The 14,855-nt window shown below is 38.7% G+C and overlaps 2 protein-coding genes across 2 annotated transcripts; both read left to right on the top strand.

Annotated features, from left to right (window-relative positions):
• Window positions 1–368: 368 nt before the first annotated feature.
• On the top strand, window positions 369–1,773 carry MFL1 (Mitochondrial substrate carrier family protein). Its single transcript, XM_088518356.1, has one exon. The coding sequence runs from the start codon at window positions 478–480 to the stop codon at window positions 1,609–1,611; it is 1,134 nt and encodes a 377-aa protein (XP_088374482.1). The 5' UTR covers window positions 369–477; the 3' UTR covers window positions 1,612–1,773.
• Window positions 1,774–6,433: 4,660 nt separating this feature from the next.
• LOC132183968 (TMV resistance protein N-like) lies at window positions 6,434–13,904 on the top strand. Its single transcript, XM_088518177.1, has 2 exons — window positions 6,434–6,957; window positions 12,797–13,904. The coding sequence occupies exons 1-2, from the start codon at window positions 6,434–6,436 to the stop codon at window positions 13,902–13,904; spliced, it is 1,632 nt and encodes a 543-aa protein (XP_088374303.1).
• Window positions 13,905–14,855: the final 951 nt, after the last annotated feature.

Below are 14,855 nucleotides of genomic sequence, written 5' to 3' on the forward strand. Positions count from 1 at the left end.
AGAGCCCCGCCAAGGACAAAAGCGGAACAAAGAGGAAGGGGCTGCAGAGAAAGGGTAGGGAGGAGGCAATCTGGGCCAGGGACATTAAGTAAACTACTGGCACCCGGTGCAAAGGTAGGCGAGGGGGATGAGGGAGGCAACAAACGGCCATCCCTCCTCCCCCACCATGGGGGAGGAGGCTTACCTGAGGTTGTGGTGCTAGAGAGAAAGTGACACATTTAATAATTGATTGTTAAAAAGGTTCAAATAATAGTTATTTGTTGGATAATTGTGAAATATAAATGTGAATTAGAGCATAAGTGCATAACACAAGGTTCTTGTGGTAAAACGGCACCGTCTTTAACAGCGAGGACGCACCGTTTCGATGCCGTCCCTCGAGCTTTCTCCGCCTCCATTTTCCTTCACTTGATTCCAGCGCAGGAACGAAAACCAGAGGACGAGATAAGAGGGAGAGAGCGCAACACGTTTAACTTAGCCATGGACACCCGAATCTCGGCCTCTCTAGGCCTCCCCTCCCCTTCCTCCAATCCCCACCCACAATCTCTCACAGATTTCACTTCCCTCTTCACCCATCTCACTACCACTCTCATATCTTCCCCAAACCCCAATCCCAAATCCAATTCCCACCTCTCCTTCGCCTCCACTTCCTTAAAACCCCAAAAGGCGAAACCCCAAAAGGCCCTTCTCAAGAGCCTCTCGGACCTCGAGCGCGCACTCATCGGCGCGGCCGGTGGCGGCATTGCCGGCGCCTTCACCTACGTCTGTCTCCTCCCGCTCGACACCATCAAAACCAAGCTCCAGACCAAGGGTGCGTCCCAAATCTATGCCAACACCTTCGACGTCATCGCCAAGACCTTCCAGGAGAAAGGGATACTCGGGTTCTACAGCGGCGTGTCCGCAGTGATCGTTGGCTCTACCGCCTCCTCCGCCGTGTACTTCGGCACCTGCGAGCTGGGGAAGTCGGTATTGTCCAAGCTCGACCAGTACCCTTCCGTGCTTGTTCCCCCGACCGCCGGGGCGATGGGGAACATCGTGTCGTCGGCGATAATGGTGCCCAAGGAGTTGATAACGCAGCGAATGCAGGCCGGGGCCAAGGGGCGTTCTTGGGAAGTCTTGTTGAGGATTTTGGAGAAAGACGGTGTACTGGGCTTGTACGCAGGTTACTCTGCCACATTGCTAAGGAATTTGCCGGCTGGGGTGTTGAGCTACTCGTCGTTTGAGTACTTGAAAGCCGCGGTGCTGAGAAGGACGGGGAAGGTCCACCTGGAGCCGGTTCAGAGCGTTTGTTGTGGGGCGCTGGCCGGGGCTATATCGGCGTCCATTACGACGCCGCTTGACGTGGTGAAGACGAGGTTGATGACTCAGCTTCATGGGGGTGAGGCTGTGAATAAGGTTGCGGCGGCGATGTATAGTGGGGTTGCGGCTACGGTGAAGCAGATACTGAAGGAGGAGGGGTGGGTTGGGCTGTCGAGAGGAATGGGGCCCAGAGTTGTTCACAGTGCGTGTTTCTCGGCGTTGGGGTACTTCGCGTTCGAGACGGCTAGGCTTGCCGTGCTGCAGCAATATCTCAAAAGGAAGGAGCTTCCTGAGGTGTCTGTTGCTTCTACTTGATTTGGTGAATTTGATTAGGTTCTCTCTCTACTCTTCTCTGGAGTCTTTATGTTTTCGGTGATATCTTCATTGGATTTGAATTCCTTTGTTGGAAATTTTTTTGATGTGTCGTTTGATTTTTGCTCGTCATTTATATGCATATAACATAAGGTTACTTGAATAGCTTTCTGCTTCCTTGTTATGGTTCCCATTTTTATGGTCTTATAGCTAATAGACACCCCAAAGATCAACGCCACAAAATATGAAGGGTTTTGGACGTGGAAGAAGCATGGGAGATGAAGTAACTGATTTATACCCATTGAACATTTAGGACTATAGAAATAATAGTGGTATCCCTATCAATATCTCGCTATTAAATAAAATTATGGTTTTTTAGTGTTTGAGGCTTATCAGTTCGGCTAAAGTTCATGGTAACCCCAAATGTTATCATCTCTGTTTGGTCTATTTTTGTTGGTTGGTTCTTTTATGCTCCTCTTATAGCTATTTGTAGTGGAAGCTACAATTGATTGTATCCTTTAATCTGCAATTTTGAGTAGGATTCCACGCAGGAATGCACTTAAGAATAGAATGACCATTCTTGTTTAATAGTCATTCCGATATTTGGTTGTGCATCATTTCTGGGAATAGCTATTCTCATGGAACAACAATTTTTTTTTTAATGAGGAATAACTAATCCTCTTAAAAAGGTAAGGCATAGCAATTCCTCCAAGAATGAATATCATTTTTCTAGTCGCACCACCCCCAGTTGTTCTATCTCATGAGGAATGATTTTTCTTTTGTATTTTTGAGTTCCCTGAAAAAAAGAAGAGGTTTTTTGGGAAAATCATTTTTAGAGCTAGGGTATTTTAACAAATTTGATTCAATTCAAGTGAGGAAATTTGGCCGTAAATGTGTTGTCACCAAACGAATGAATAGGAATGGTTTTTTCATTCCAACTTCTTGTATTCCCAAGTATTACCCATTCTAATTCCTAGATAATCATCATTCCAGTTTACCAAACATACTCCTGGGTGTTAAGGATATTGATCAAGAACTGAATCAACAGACCAAAACCAAAATCTTACACTCTAGATAAAACTATATCTTCTGCAAATGATAAGGATTAGGATAGCCACTGAAGTTTCAATCCAAGAGAAGCAATGATAAACACAAACTCTCTGATGTAATCAATTTGTTGTAAACGTTGTCATACTGTGTTGTAACTTTTATATTATAAACTTAATACAAATTCTCGAAGGAGAATCAAGAGAGGATGAATATTTTCTTAAACAAACTTCTTTAGTGTTCGTTCACAGGGCTTGGGGGTTTCATGAAATATGAGTTCTGCCTATTGTGGAGAGAGAATAGCTTTTTCTTGAAGCAATTTTCTACCTTGCTTGATCGGAATCTTTAGGTTATATGTGGTTTGGCACTCATCACTATTGGCAAGTGATGTTGTGTCGCTTGGTGATTGGATTGCATTCATTCCTTTACTCCCCCTGAAAATCTCTCTGTAATACTGTTTGGGGATGGATGACAAACTTACGGTAAAGGTGTCTTCCGCCACTATGTTTTCAGAGCATCTCCAAGAGAGTAGTCAAATGCATGAAAATAGTTAGATTTGGCTATTATGAGCTAAATTTCATCTCCAGTAGAATGGCTAAACTAACTTTTTTTCTTCTAACATGAAGAGTGAATATGCTCTTTACTATTCACTCTTCACACTAGAAAAGTTTTTTTATATTATTTTCTCTCTCCCTCTTTCTTTCTCTCACTCACTCATTCTCTCCCTCTAGTCGCTCGTTTCATTCACCCAAACTAGAAGCTTAGGCTGAATGCTCTGGCACGACTAGCATAACAGAAACTCCAGCACTTGACTTTGGGCTCCTTTGCTGGTCCCAAGCAAAAGATTTTTTTGGAAAATTTTGGGTTTGTTTTGGTCTGGATTTTGAAATTATCTGGGTTAGTTTTTGTTTTGATTAATTTTGCATGTCTGATATGTTTTGGGGCTTATTTTGGTTTGGGTTTTGAAGGACTACAAGTCCATTCGGATGGTGGGAAGGTGATGAAATTTTGGGTGACAGAGATGAAGTGGCAGGTGGGACATGGTTGGTTTGTAGCAGGGGTGTTTGGGCGAAAAGAAAATTCAGGGGAGGAGCGGGTATGCGTGATTAGAGAGAGAAGTGGAATAATAATAATAATAATAATAATAGTAATAATAATAATAATAAAAAATATTAGAAAATAATATTTAAAGAAAGTATAGAATTATAATAGATAATTTGTTGGAATTTGCATTAAAAAACTAGTCGCTAAAATGTAAAAGGTGTATTTTGAGCGGCTAAAATAGCCTGGAGATGCTCTTAGGAGTGAGATATATATGGAACTAGAGATGCTTTTTTATCCTCTATTTGTTAATAGGAAATATGTGATGATTGAAAGTGAGAAGTGGTACTCACTAAATGCTCTAGTTTGCACCCTAGGAGATTTACAAGGAAAGCTTGAATAGTGTGAATCTACATGTAAAGAGTACAATAGTCATTGATTTGTTTCTAGCCCTTGAAAATATGGAGGTTTTACGAGTTCCCTGGTTCGTATGGAATAAAGATGGACGGTTTACATGTACGCAACACATGGTCTTTTTAGAGATTCTAATTCTATTGTTGTTGCGACATAAAATATGATGTTTATTTCTGAAAATTCAGAAAAAAGGCTAGTTTTTTTTTTTTTTTTATTATTATTATTATTATTTTTTTAATTTTTAAAAAGAGTATTTTTGTTATTTTGGATCCAAGGACATTACAACCCCACTGGTAAGTAAAGGGAGTAAATGTAGTTGACCCATTAGATTGCAATGACACACTACCAAATTACTTCTTTATTGTTTCCTACAAATATATTTTGTGCAATTCTCATTCAAAGGGTGTTTTAGTTCACTCTAGAAAATGCTAACTATAGAGTGACTATAGGGCTTCATTGTATCTTTGGAACGTTTTTTTCAAAAAAACCCATTAATTAGCACTTTAAAAATGGGGCAAAATAAGTTCTAAATGTATTGTTGTTGCAATCGAGCCTTAAAGTCCAAATTTCTGACATAAGTATCAAAATAACCAGCAATCCAGAATGGGCGATTTTTTGAAAACCCATGTACAATCAATCTAATTTATGCGAAACTTTCTCCAAAATCCAGGTTTCCAATCATTATTTTACTGATTTTCAATTCAAAGAACAACAAAGATGAATGAACTGAATCTAGTCAAGCTAAAGGGAAATGCTAGAATGCAATCACTTTCCCAGAATTTTCCCATAAATGCTGAGGTGGCAAGTTTACTTATAATGTTTTATTATTTGTTTTTCAAATAAATTAAAATCAAAATAAAAATAAAGAAAAATTAATAAAAAAACTTAAAAAAATAAATGGGGTGGCCGGCCACCCTATAATAGCATAAGGGTGGCTTCTGCTGCCCCAGACCGGCGTCCTAGCGCCCCATAGCCCTTGGGAGTGGTTCGACCACACCCCAAGGGCCAAAAAAAAAAAAAAATCTAAAGTATTTTTTTTTAAAATGTGTTTGGCCCTTAGGGGTGGCCGATCCACCCCCAAGGGCTATGGTGGCTTCGGCCACCCTCATTCCGGCTATTCTGCCACCCCCATGGCCCTTGGGGTGGATCGACCACCTCCAAGGGCTAAACCCTTTTTTTTTTTTTTTTTTTAAAAAAACTTTATGCCACCCCCAATGGTCGGAATGGGGGTGGCTCGAAGTCACCTCAAAGGCCAAACCCATTTTTTTTTTAAAAAAATACTTCAAATATTTTTTTGGCCCTTGGGGGGGTGGTCGAACCACCCCCAAGGGCCATGGGGCGGCTTCGGTGGTCTGGGGTGGCTTTACTATTCTGAGGTGGCCGACCACCCCTTCAATTTTTTTTTAATTTTTTATTTATTAACTTTTCTTTATTTTTATTTTTATTTTTATTTATTTGAAAAAAAAAAATAAAATATTATAAGTGAGCTTGCCACCTTTGATGAGAAAATTGTGGGGAAGTGATTGATTCTGGCATTTCCCCAAGCTAAAATATAGTTTCTTTTTAGATCCAGTCAAGTTTGTCTCTTTGCTAGGAGGGTGGCAGCCAGGGAAAGTTTTATCCAGGATAAGTTTTCTTTCTTTTTTTTTTTTTTTTTTTGACATGCAGGATAAGTTATATATACGTGTATGTATGACTCTGACCGAGTCATTTTCTGAAAGTTACCGTTAAATTCGACGCCGACGTACTTAGGGAATCAAGCGAAAGCCGTTGTTTTGTTCGACCGGTAACGGCATCTATGGGTTCATGTCCCGTGTAATAAACCAAACAGTCAGGTAGTGTTTGAAGGAAGAATTAGTATTGTAATAGACTGAATAATTAATATAGTATAGTTAAGTTAAAATACATAAATATAATAATATACTCTATTATAAAACACCGTGTCGGCAAACAATAAAAGTCTAAACAAAGAAATAGGAGAGCAAAACCTACAATTCTCTCTCTCCCTTTCCCTGAAAGTGCTTACAAAAATAATAATAATAAAAAAATCCAAGAAGAAAAAAGTAAAGTGGAGGACCTCACTAGTTTAGTGGGTAGTCACTAGTCACATGACCAAAGTCACCCCCAACGCGTTAAGGTTGCCTAGGAAAACTAGCTGGGAAATTTCTAGTTTGCTTGCTGTCATCGTGCGTTCCGGTGACGCTTCGAATCGAGCATTAAAGATTCTCTTGATATAAGCAAAGTTATGGTACGGTCTGCTTGCTTCTACCCATTACTGAGTTCATGAGTTAACTCTAAGAAGCTTTCATGAATCTCCCATCCCATGGCTTCCACCAGCAATATAACTCAAACAGCCCCATCAACTACTCTTTCCTCTTCTTTTTCTAAACCCCAATGGAAATACGAAGTTTTCCTCAGTTTCAGGGGTAAAGACACCCGCTATAGTTTTACTGACCATCTATATGATGCTTTGGTTGAGAAAGGGGTCGTCACCTTTAGGGACGATGAGGAACTTGAGATGGGAAGACCAATTAAACCGGAACTCTTGGATGCAATCGAGACATCGAGAATGGCAGTCATCATTTTGTCAAGAAACTACGCATCTTCCTCGTGGTGCTTGGAAGAACTTGCAAAGATTGTTGAATGCATGAAAAAGCGAGGGATGAGAGTCTGGCCCGTTTTCTACTACTTGGATCCTAGCGTTGTGCGGTATCAAAAGGGCACTTTTGCAGATGCCTTTGCAAAACATGAGGAACGCTTCAAGGAGAACATAGAGATAGTGCAAACGTGGAGAGCTGCTTTGAGAGAAGTTGCCGATCTCTCCGGACGCCATTTAAAGAAGGACGGGTAACATTTACTGATCTTCTAGTCAATCATTTTGTCTTGCCTTGACTGCAAAATAGACCCTTATTACTATAATTTTTTTTTTTTTTTTTAAAAATTATTTAGTGGTTATTGCTATAAATGTATATGCTAAATAGTTGCTAGTTTCATTATCATGAAATCATGACTTATATGGAGGTTTACAAACAGCACTAAATATATATATTTTGCTAGCATGCATGTTTGGTCGAAGATGAAGTGAAGTTTACAAATAAGTTGGGAGATAATTATACAGTGTCCTTGATAGCACTCCAGATTCAAAACCATCCGAACAAATTCAAAATCCCCATAGATTAGGTGATAGATAGCTGGCATCCTTATTTTTTTAGTAAAGTCCAGCAATGTTCCTCATGTCTTCTACCCATGATCTACTCCTCATTCTTCTCCTTTTCTGTTACATTGTACATATCCCATCTAACCGGGTGAATGCAAAATCTTTCTCAGCAAAATTTTTATTGTATCCAAACAGGAGTTTTGAGTTTGAACTTTATTCTACAATTTACTCATTAATATTTAAGTTAAATATTTCACATGTTGGGTGAGAAATTTGAACCCAAATGTGAGGTGAAGTGTTAGAATAATAAATTAACTATTTTCTATTAACTTAAATGCTCTCACAACTTAATTGGCAAATTACATTTTCATACATAAAAAATAAAAAAAATATAAAAACTCTCCTAAACAAGAACATTTAAGTTAAAATTTATTATTTTATTTCTTTTTAGAGAATTTAAGTTAAAATTTAACAAAGATAAATAGTCGCAAATGCCAACAAGTTGGATATTTAATATCAGACTCCAAACCCAAAAAGGCATGGTGCCACTAAAACATCTATTAAAAACCTCTTAAACATATTTGTTATACACGTCAATCCCTTTATCCAGAGATTATAACATTACCTTGCTAAATTCTTTACACAACTAAGTCAGAATGTACACTATAATCATTCAAAAGGCCCAAATACAAATATACCAGAAACATTGAATTTCATCTCGAGAGAAGCTCACCTCCATTTGAGTTAGCTTCCATTTCTTCCAATTTGTGGCTCAAATATTGCCACATCAATGAAATCTAAGAGATCAAAATAGTGGAAAACAATTTAGTCCTACCACACTAACTGCCTTCACCAATTACGCACAACCTTTTTCCTCCTCCTCCACGCCCAAACCTGACTGCCGTAGTCTCTCATGCCACTAGCACCATTGCCATGGTCGATGATAGGAGAAAATTGAGAAAACTATTATTTTAATAATGCATATGTGTTTTAATTTTCTTTTTAAATAAGGATTGAGTTTTCTTTTTTCATTAGAATTATGTTTTCCCTTTTCTATTAGGATTAGGTCTTCCTTTTCCAATTAGGATAATTGGATTCTGAATTGCGACCGTCAATATTGCAATACATCTCCAAGTTTTGTGTCGCTATACGCTGAGTTAACTGCGCAACCTGCCTCTGCAAGTCTTCAATCATCACATCTTGTACACTGCGCTCATGGTAGGAGACTTCCTCATTCGGAACCTGCCCACGCTAACCACAACCACGAGTCATGAAAAACTAATGAAACAAATTCATCCCAAGAAGATGCTAAGCTTTGATACCAATTGATGCCGGGCAGAATTAAGATTGTTCCAACAGCGTACAATAGCAGCACAAACTAAGAATTGAATATTGAAAATGGAATATTGTAATAATGTCCTTTATTATTCTAGAAATTTCCATAATAGGCTTAGGCTTACTTTTGCTCCAAGTTTGCTTGTTGTTATAAATACAGCAAACCTAATATGTAAGAGGTAGAGTTTATGTATTTTGATTAATCTATCAATATGAAACACTCTATGAGTGATTTTCTATCCCCTTTGCCTTGATTTCTTGATAAAATATTGGTTTAAGAAGAGTTGTGATTTTATTATTGTTTGCTATTGCGAACCCACTATGCCACGTTTCTGCTGCTATTATAATCTGTCCGAACAATCTTAGTTCTGCCCGGCGGTAGTCGACCACCATAGACTCTAGCTCTGTTAACTTTAACTTTCTCCCAATAGTTTGCCGTTCGAAACCCTAATTGAATTGTTTTCTCTTAGTTAGAAACCATGCTCCAACTTCGATACTTGGGCTCCAGATCTAGTTCATGCTTGGCTACAAGAAAAACTTTATTCTCAACTCCTCAAACAAGCTCTAAGAACATATTGTCCAGCAAATTGTGCCGTCTGGATGTGGCATCCCCGAAGATGTGGCGTCCCCGACATCTTTTGCTACTTGTCGACCATGAACTACAAAAAGGAAACATTGGCAATTAAGAGTCGTTCCACAACGTGCTCCAACACTAGCCACATGGTTTGGGGTTGAAGAGTGTCTCAGGTGGGTGAATGAAAAAGCAAGGAATGGTGGTGATGGCGGAGTTGACAAGGCCTTCACTTTGACCTTGAAGCTGTTGAATTGTTTCACTTTTTTGGTTCTATTGTAGTTTGGTTACTACATGTGGTTGTAGTCTCCTTTAGGGTAGGAGGTGAAATTGACAGATATGAGATATCATAGCGTATGCGTATATTAACATCGAACATAGACTGGGAGCTACTAATTCTAATCAAACCTAGTGCAAGCAAAACAGACCTCTGACTTCTCCTTTAAAAGTCCTCTTAAAACTTGTAGAGTGGTATTTATATAGGGAGGGGCGTGCATTAGTTTGAAAATGTGGAGAATGGGTTAAAATTGCTTTTTAGATTAACATCGAACGTTCGGTGTTATTACACAATAGTTCTAGGGTTGCTAGCGAATATTTGGTCAATGCCCAATGGTTTACAACCTAGGCAACGGTGTGGTCCCTAGGTGAAAGTTCGCACTAAGGGTTGGGTATGAACATTCGGTGGTCCCTCAGCGAATGTTTGGCCAGAAACTAAAATTGACTTTTTGGGCTGTTTTTAAAATAAAACATATATCTAAAAAGGTGGAACTGTAAAAACTCTTTAGAAAGATTAATGAAGTGTTTATTGGTTTAAACACAATTGTTTTTAATAAATCATTTTTGACATTTTGGCCAAATCTGATCCCTTACAGCCCGATCAACCCATTCAACCTATTACACGGGTATCGGATTAGCTCAACCCAAGCAAACCATTCAGTGAATTGGTCCACCAGTTACAACCTAGTTCAAAACCGATTTCAGTCGATATCATCTTGATTCACTTGGATTCAGGCCATTTCAAACCTGATTCATACTGGTTCTATAACAATGCAAGGAAAAGCGTTAGTCATATCTGCGCTATTACCCCAAAATGACTAGTCAATTTGAAACTTCCCTAGAATTCATTATAAAGCTTAGTTTTACCTAATAACTAGGCAATGTGGGAATTAGCACCCATGATTATTTTTATAAACCACCCAATCTATGTGAGCTTTTTATCATCTTCCCAATATTGGACCGGGGTGTTACAGGTTCAACCTCGATTCCGATATTTTTAGGTTTGTTCAGGCGATTCTTAGTAAGTTTCATTCGGTTCAAAGCCGGTTTATTGATTCTCAAATCGGTTTAGTGCATTTTCATCCCGTTTAGTGGGTCAAGTCTGGTTCAGACTGGTTTCATGCCATTTGACCCGGTTCAACGAGTTCAGACTGTCTTCAAGCTCAAAGAAGAAGAAGAAGAAGAATAAATCTGATAGCTAATCTAAGTGGACCACATAACGCCCGAGTCAGGTTCGGTACGCCGACCTAATAACCACCCAAGTGGGCTAACCCTTTTCGATTCTAGGCCAAAGTCGGCCCCTTTTCGGTTTTTGGCATGAGTCGGCCCTTTTAGTTATTGGCCCAAGTCGGCCATTTCGAGACGGATCTAGGTCAGCCAATCCGTTAACTCCCCAAGTGGACCAGCTCACACTTGATTCATGCATGTTGGATTCGAGTACCCAAGTGGGCTCATTTGTTGTTTTGGCCTAAGTCAGCCCAGTTTTTAGATTTTGGCCTATGTCGGCCAAGTTGTTTTTTTGACCCAAGTCGGCTTTGCATTCCGGCCCATGTTGGCCCTGTCACCAGCCACCAACGCTGCCATCTACCGTCGTTGCTGGCCGCCTGTCAGGAGTTGTCTCCTCCGGCAGCATCATACATCAGTTTTCACCATTGGCGTTAGTTTATCAGCCACCATCTCTGACCAATTTCTGGCAGTCGCTGTCTCCACAAAAGGAAAAAAAAAAGAAAAATCCCTTTGTTTATATTTCCAAATTTAAGCTTCCGAAATCTTTCACCTTGAATTTGCTGGGATGTTAGAATATATAGAAAATATAATATATTTTTTGTATATTATATATTTGGTTAATATTGAAATAATCTCTATTTACAGGTTAATTATAATCAAATCTTGAGATTGTAATCAAATCTAGAGAATTTAATTACTATACTTGTATTTCTCATTACCTAATAAATATGGACCTTTGTATTGTAACCAATCGAGTTAATGAGAACACAATGTTGCCCTTAGGGCAATTCAGAGTGGTGGACGTAGGTGTTTAACATCAAACCACTAGTAATTCCGTTTGTTCTTTTATTTGTCTTACTTTCGCTTTTACTCTCATATTTCTTATTTCTCCACAAATCTCAACATTTTCTATGCTATCATTGTTGGATTCCTCTCTTGTAGGACATCAAGGTGATGACTTGGCCAATCAGTTAAGTTTTGGCTAGCACCAGTGATTTTTTTTTTAAAAAAAATTTTATTTTTATTTTTTCAGTTGTGGCTTTTAAGATCACTTGCTACTCTGTTGCTTCTTTAGGTAGTAGACTGCCGCATCAAACTGCCGAGTGGGGCAGCCTTGCTCTAGGTCAGTGAGCCATGGTAAAACAACAGTGCTGAGTCAAGTTTTTGGCTCATCCTTAATAGTTAGGAGACCTTTATGCACTGTACTGCTTGGTTCTTTGGGTGTTTGTTGTGTTGCCCACCTTATTTTGTATTGAATGTTTGATGTATGCATTGTATCTTCTACTTTCCCTTTCCTTTCTCCCTTTGTAATTGCTTGGAAATAAAAAGTTAACATTAATATATACTTTTCACATTAATAAACTGAAAACCATGTTGTTCAATTTTTGGGACACATAATTCGTTATGAGATGCACTCAACGATTTCACCAAGCAAATAAAGTTCGACATGTGTTGTTGGTGCAACCCACCCGAAAACTTTCTCATATGCTTGCAAAAAACAACGCCACACACCAGCAACGTTTGCATAGATGATACCGTCCACCGTCAATCTGCAAGATTCACGAAACAAACACACCAATGGAAACAAAAGCGTGTATGGGAAGAAGGAAAAGAGAGAGGGACGAGTCGCACAACCCAAAAAAGAAAGAAAGAAAGTAAGACGTGACCACACAAGAAAGATAGTTTGCAAAACTTTCTCTCTAACTTTATTTTGAACGTGGTACACTTATATAGGGTAGGGTTAGGATGAGTAGTTCCATACACACCACCCCGCATGAGTAGTACCTACGGATTTAAAAAGAAAAGATAAACAAAATTTGAAAACAACTTTTATTTATTTTTTAAATCGTATGTATTGTTCTCCCATCGTGTACAGTTCACTCATGCTGGGTGTGGTGTATAACACTACTCAGTTAGGATATCCTTTAATGTGACAATATATGTCAATTATTTTTGCACACAGGCTGCCACATCAGCTCTACATCAGTTGTTGTATTCAATTTTAGAGCTCTCTTTTTTGGGATGAACAAGCAAAACACCCATACTTACATATCTCCTTTGGGCTTGCATGATTTGCATTTTGCATTGACTAACCAAAAGATTTTTGTTCTTTCTTATAGGTATGAGTCAAAGGTTATCAAACGCATTGTTGAAAATATATTTCATGAATTGAATGATACACCCTCAAGTGTTTATAAGAATGGCCTTATTGGAATAGAGTCTCGCGTTGCGGAAATTGTGGATTTGTATATAGATATGGCATTGGATGATGTTCGCTTTATAGGTATATGCGGGATGAGTGGAATTGGTAAGACAACTCTTGTAGAAGAAGTTTTTAAAAGGATCCGTCGTGAATTTCAAGTTAGCAGCTTACTTAGGAATGTTAAAACATTTAAGTTAGCTGATTTACAAGACCAACTCCTCATGGATATGAAGCTGGCAAGTAGAAGAGGTGAATGGGATATGGGTGAGCGAATCTATTTAACAAGCAATAGATTACGTAAGAAAAAGGTTCTTATCATTCTTGATGATGTGGATGAAGAAGAACAGTTAGAAACACTAGCAGGAAACCTTGATTGGTATGGTGCAGGAAGTAGGATCATCATCACTACTAAAGATTACCAATTGTTGACAAAGTATGGAGTGCAAAACATATACAAGGCAAGAAAAATGAATGCATCTGATGCTTTGCAACTCTTTAGTTGGAAAGCCTTCAACAAACCTCATTGTGAAGAAGAATTTTCAGATTTGTGCAATGACTTTGTAAGTTATGCTAAAGGCCTTCCTTTAGCTCTTGAAGTTTTGGGTGCCTCCCTGTTTGGTAAAAGAATAGATATATGGAAAGCGGCTCGGGATAAACTAAAAGCAATACCTAGAACCAAAGGAATTCAGGATATACTTAAAATTAGTTTTGATGGACTGGACAAAACAGAGCAAAAACTTTTTTTACATATTGCTTGTTTCTTCCAAGGGGAGGACCAAGATCGAGTAGCAGATATATTACAAGGTTCCAGTTACCACCCAAAGATTGATATAGAAACTCTTGTGGACAAATCTCTCATTACTATTTTAGAGAGAAAATTGTGGATGCATAATTTATTACAAGAAATGGGTTGGGAAATTGTTCGTCAAGAATCCCAAGAGCCAGGAGGACGCAGTAGGTTATGGCTTTGGAAAGATGTCCATCATGTACTAAAGAAGAACACCGTAAGTGAATTAGTGTTATAGACATAACTTAGGGCATATATTTCTACAATCTTGCAAATCTTTGCTACATTAGCTAATTTCATTGTTCTTGGTTATATATTAGGGAACTACAGCGGTTGAAGGCATAATGCTAAACACGCCCCCACATAAAGAAGAGCATCTGAATGCTGAAGCTTTCTCAAAGATGGAAAACCTAAAATTTATTCAAATTCATAATGTGCAACTTCCTCGAGGCCTCTCTTATCTTTCCAATAAGTTACGTTTGATGGAATGGCATGAATATCCTTTGAAGTCATTGCCAAGGAGCTTTCAACCAGACAAACTTGTTGAACTCATTATGCCTCGCAGCCACATTAGGCAACTACCCAAGGGATTTAGTGTAAGATTTTTACTTATGCAAGTGATTTTATTTATTTTTAAATGATTAGGTTCTTGACAGCTTAATTTCCTAAATATTTTTTCATTCTTTTGTCACAGAACTTAGGCAAGCTAAAAGTCATGGACCTTAGTGACTCACAAAACTTAATCAAGACTCCGGACTTCACCAGACTTGCAAATCTTGAGAGGGTGATTTTTCAAGGTTGCACAAGATTGTATGAGGTTCACCCATCTGTTGGAGTTCTCAAGCGGCTTACTCTATTAAATCTGAAAGATTGCAAGTGTCTTGATAGCCTTCCACGAGAGCTCAATTTGGAATCTCTTGAAGTGTTTATCTTATCTGGCTGTTCAAGACTCAATAAGTTTCCAGAGATTGAAAGAAGTATGACACGTTTGTCGGAGCTTTATTTGGATGGGACTGCCATAGAGGAACTACCATTATCAATTGAGCATCTAACTGGCCTCACCTTATTGAATCTTCAAGACTGCAACAACTTATCAGGTTTTCCGAGTGTCATTTGTAGTTTGACATCTCTTCAAACTCTCATTCTGTCCGGATGCAAGGTTCAACCACATAAATCATGGCATTCCTTG

The sequence above is a fragment of the Corylus avellana genome, chromosome 7, assembly GCF_965113065.1.
Source record: "Corylus avellana chromosome 7, dhCorAvel1.hap1.2, whole genome shotgun sequence".
NCBI classification, from domain to species: Eukaryota; Viridiplantae; Streptophyta; class Magnoliopsida; order Fagales; family Betulaceae; genus Corylus; species Corylus avellana.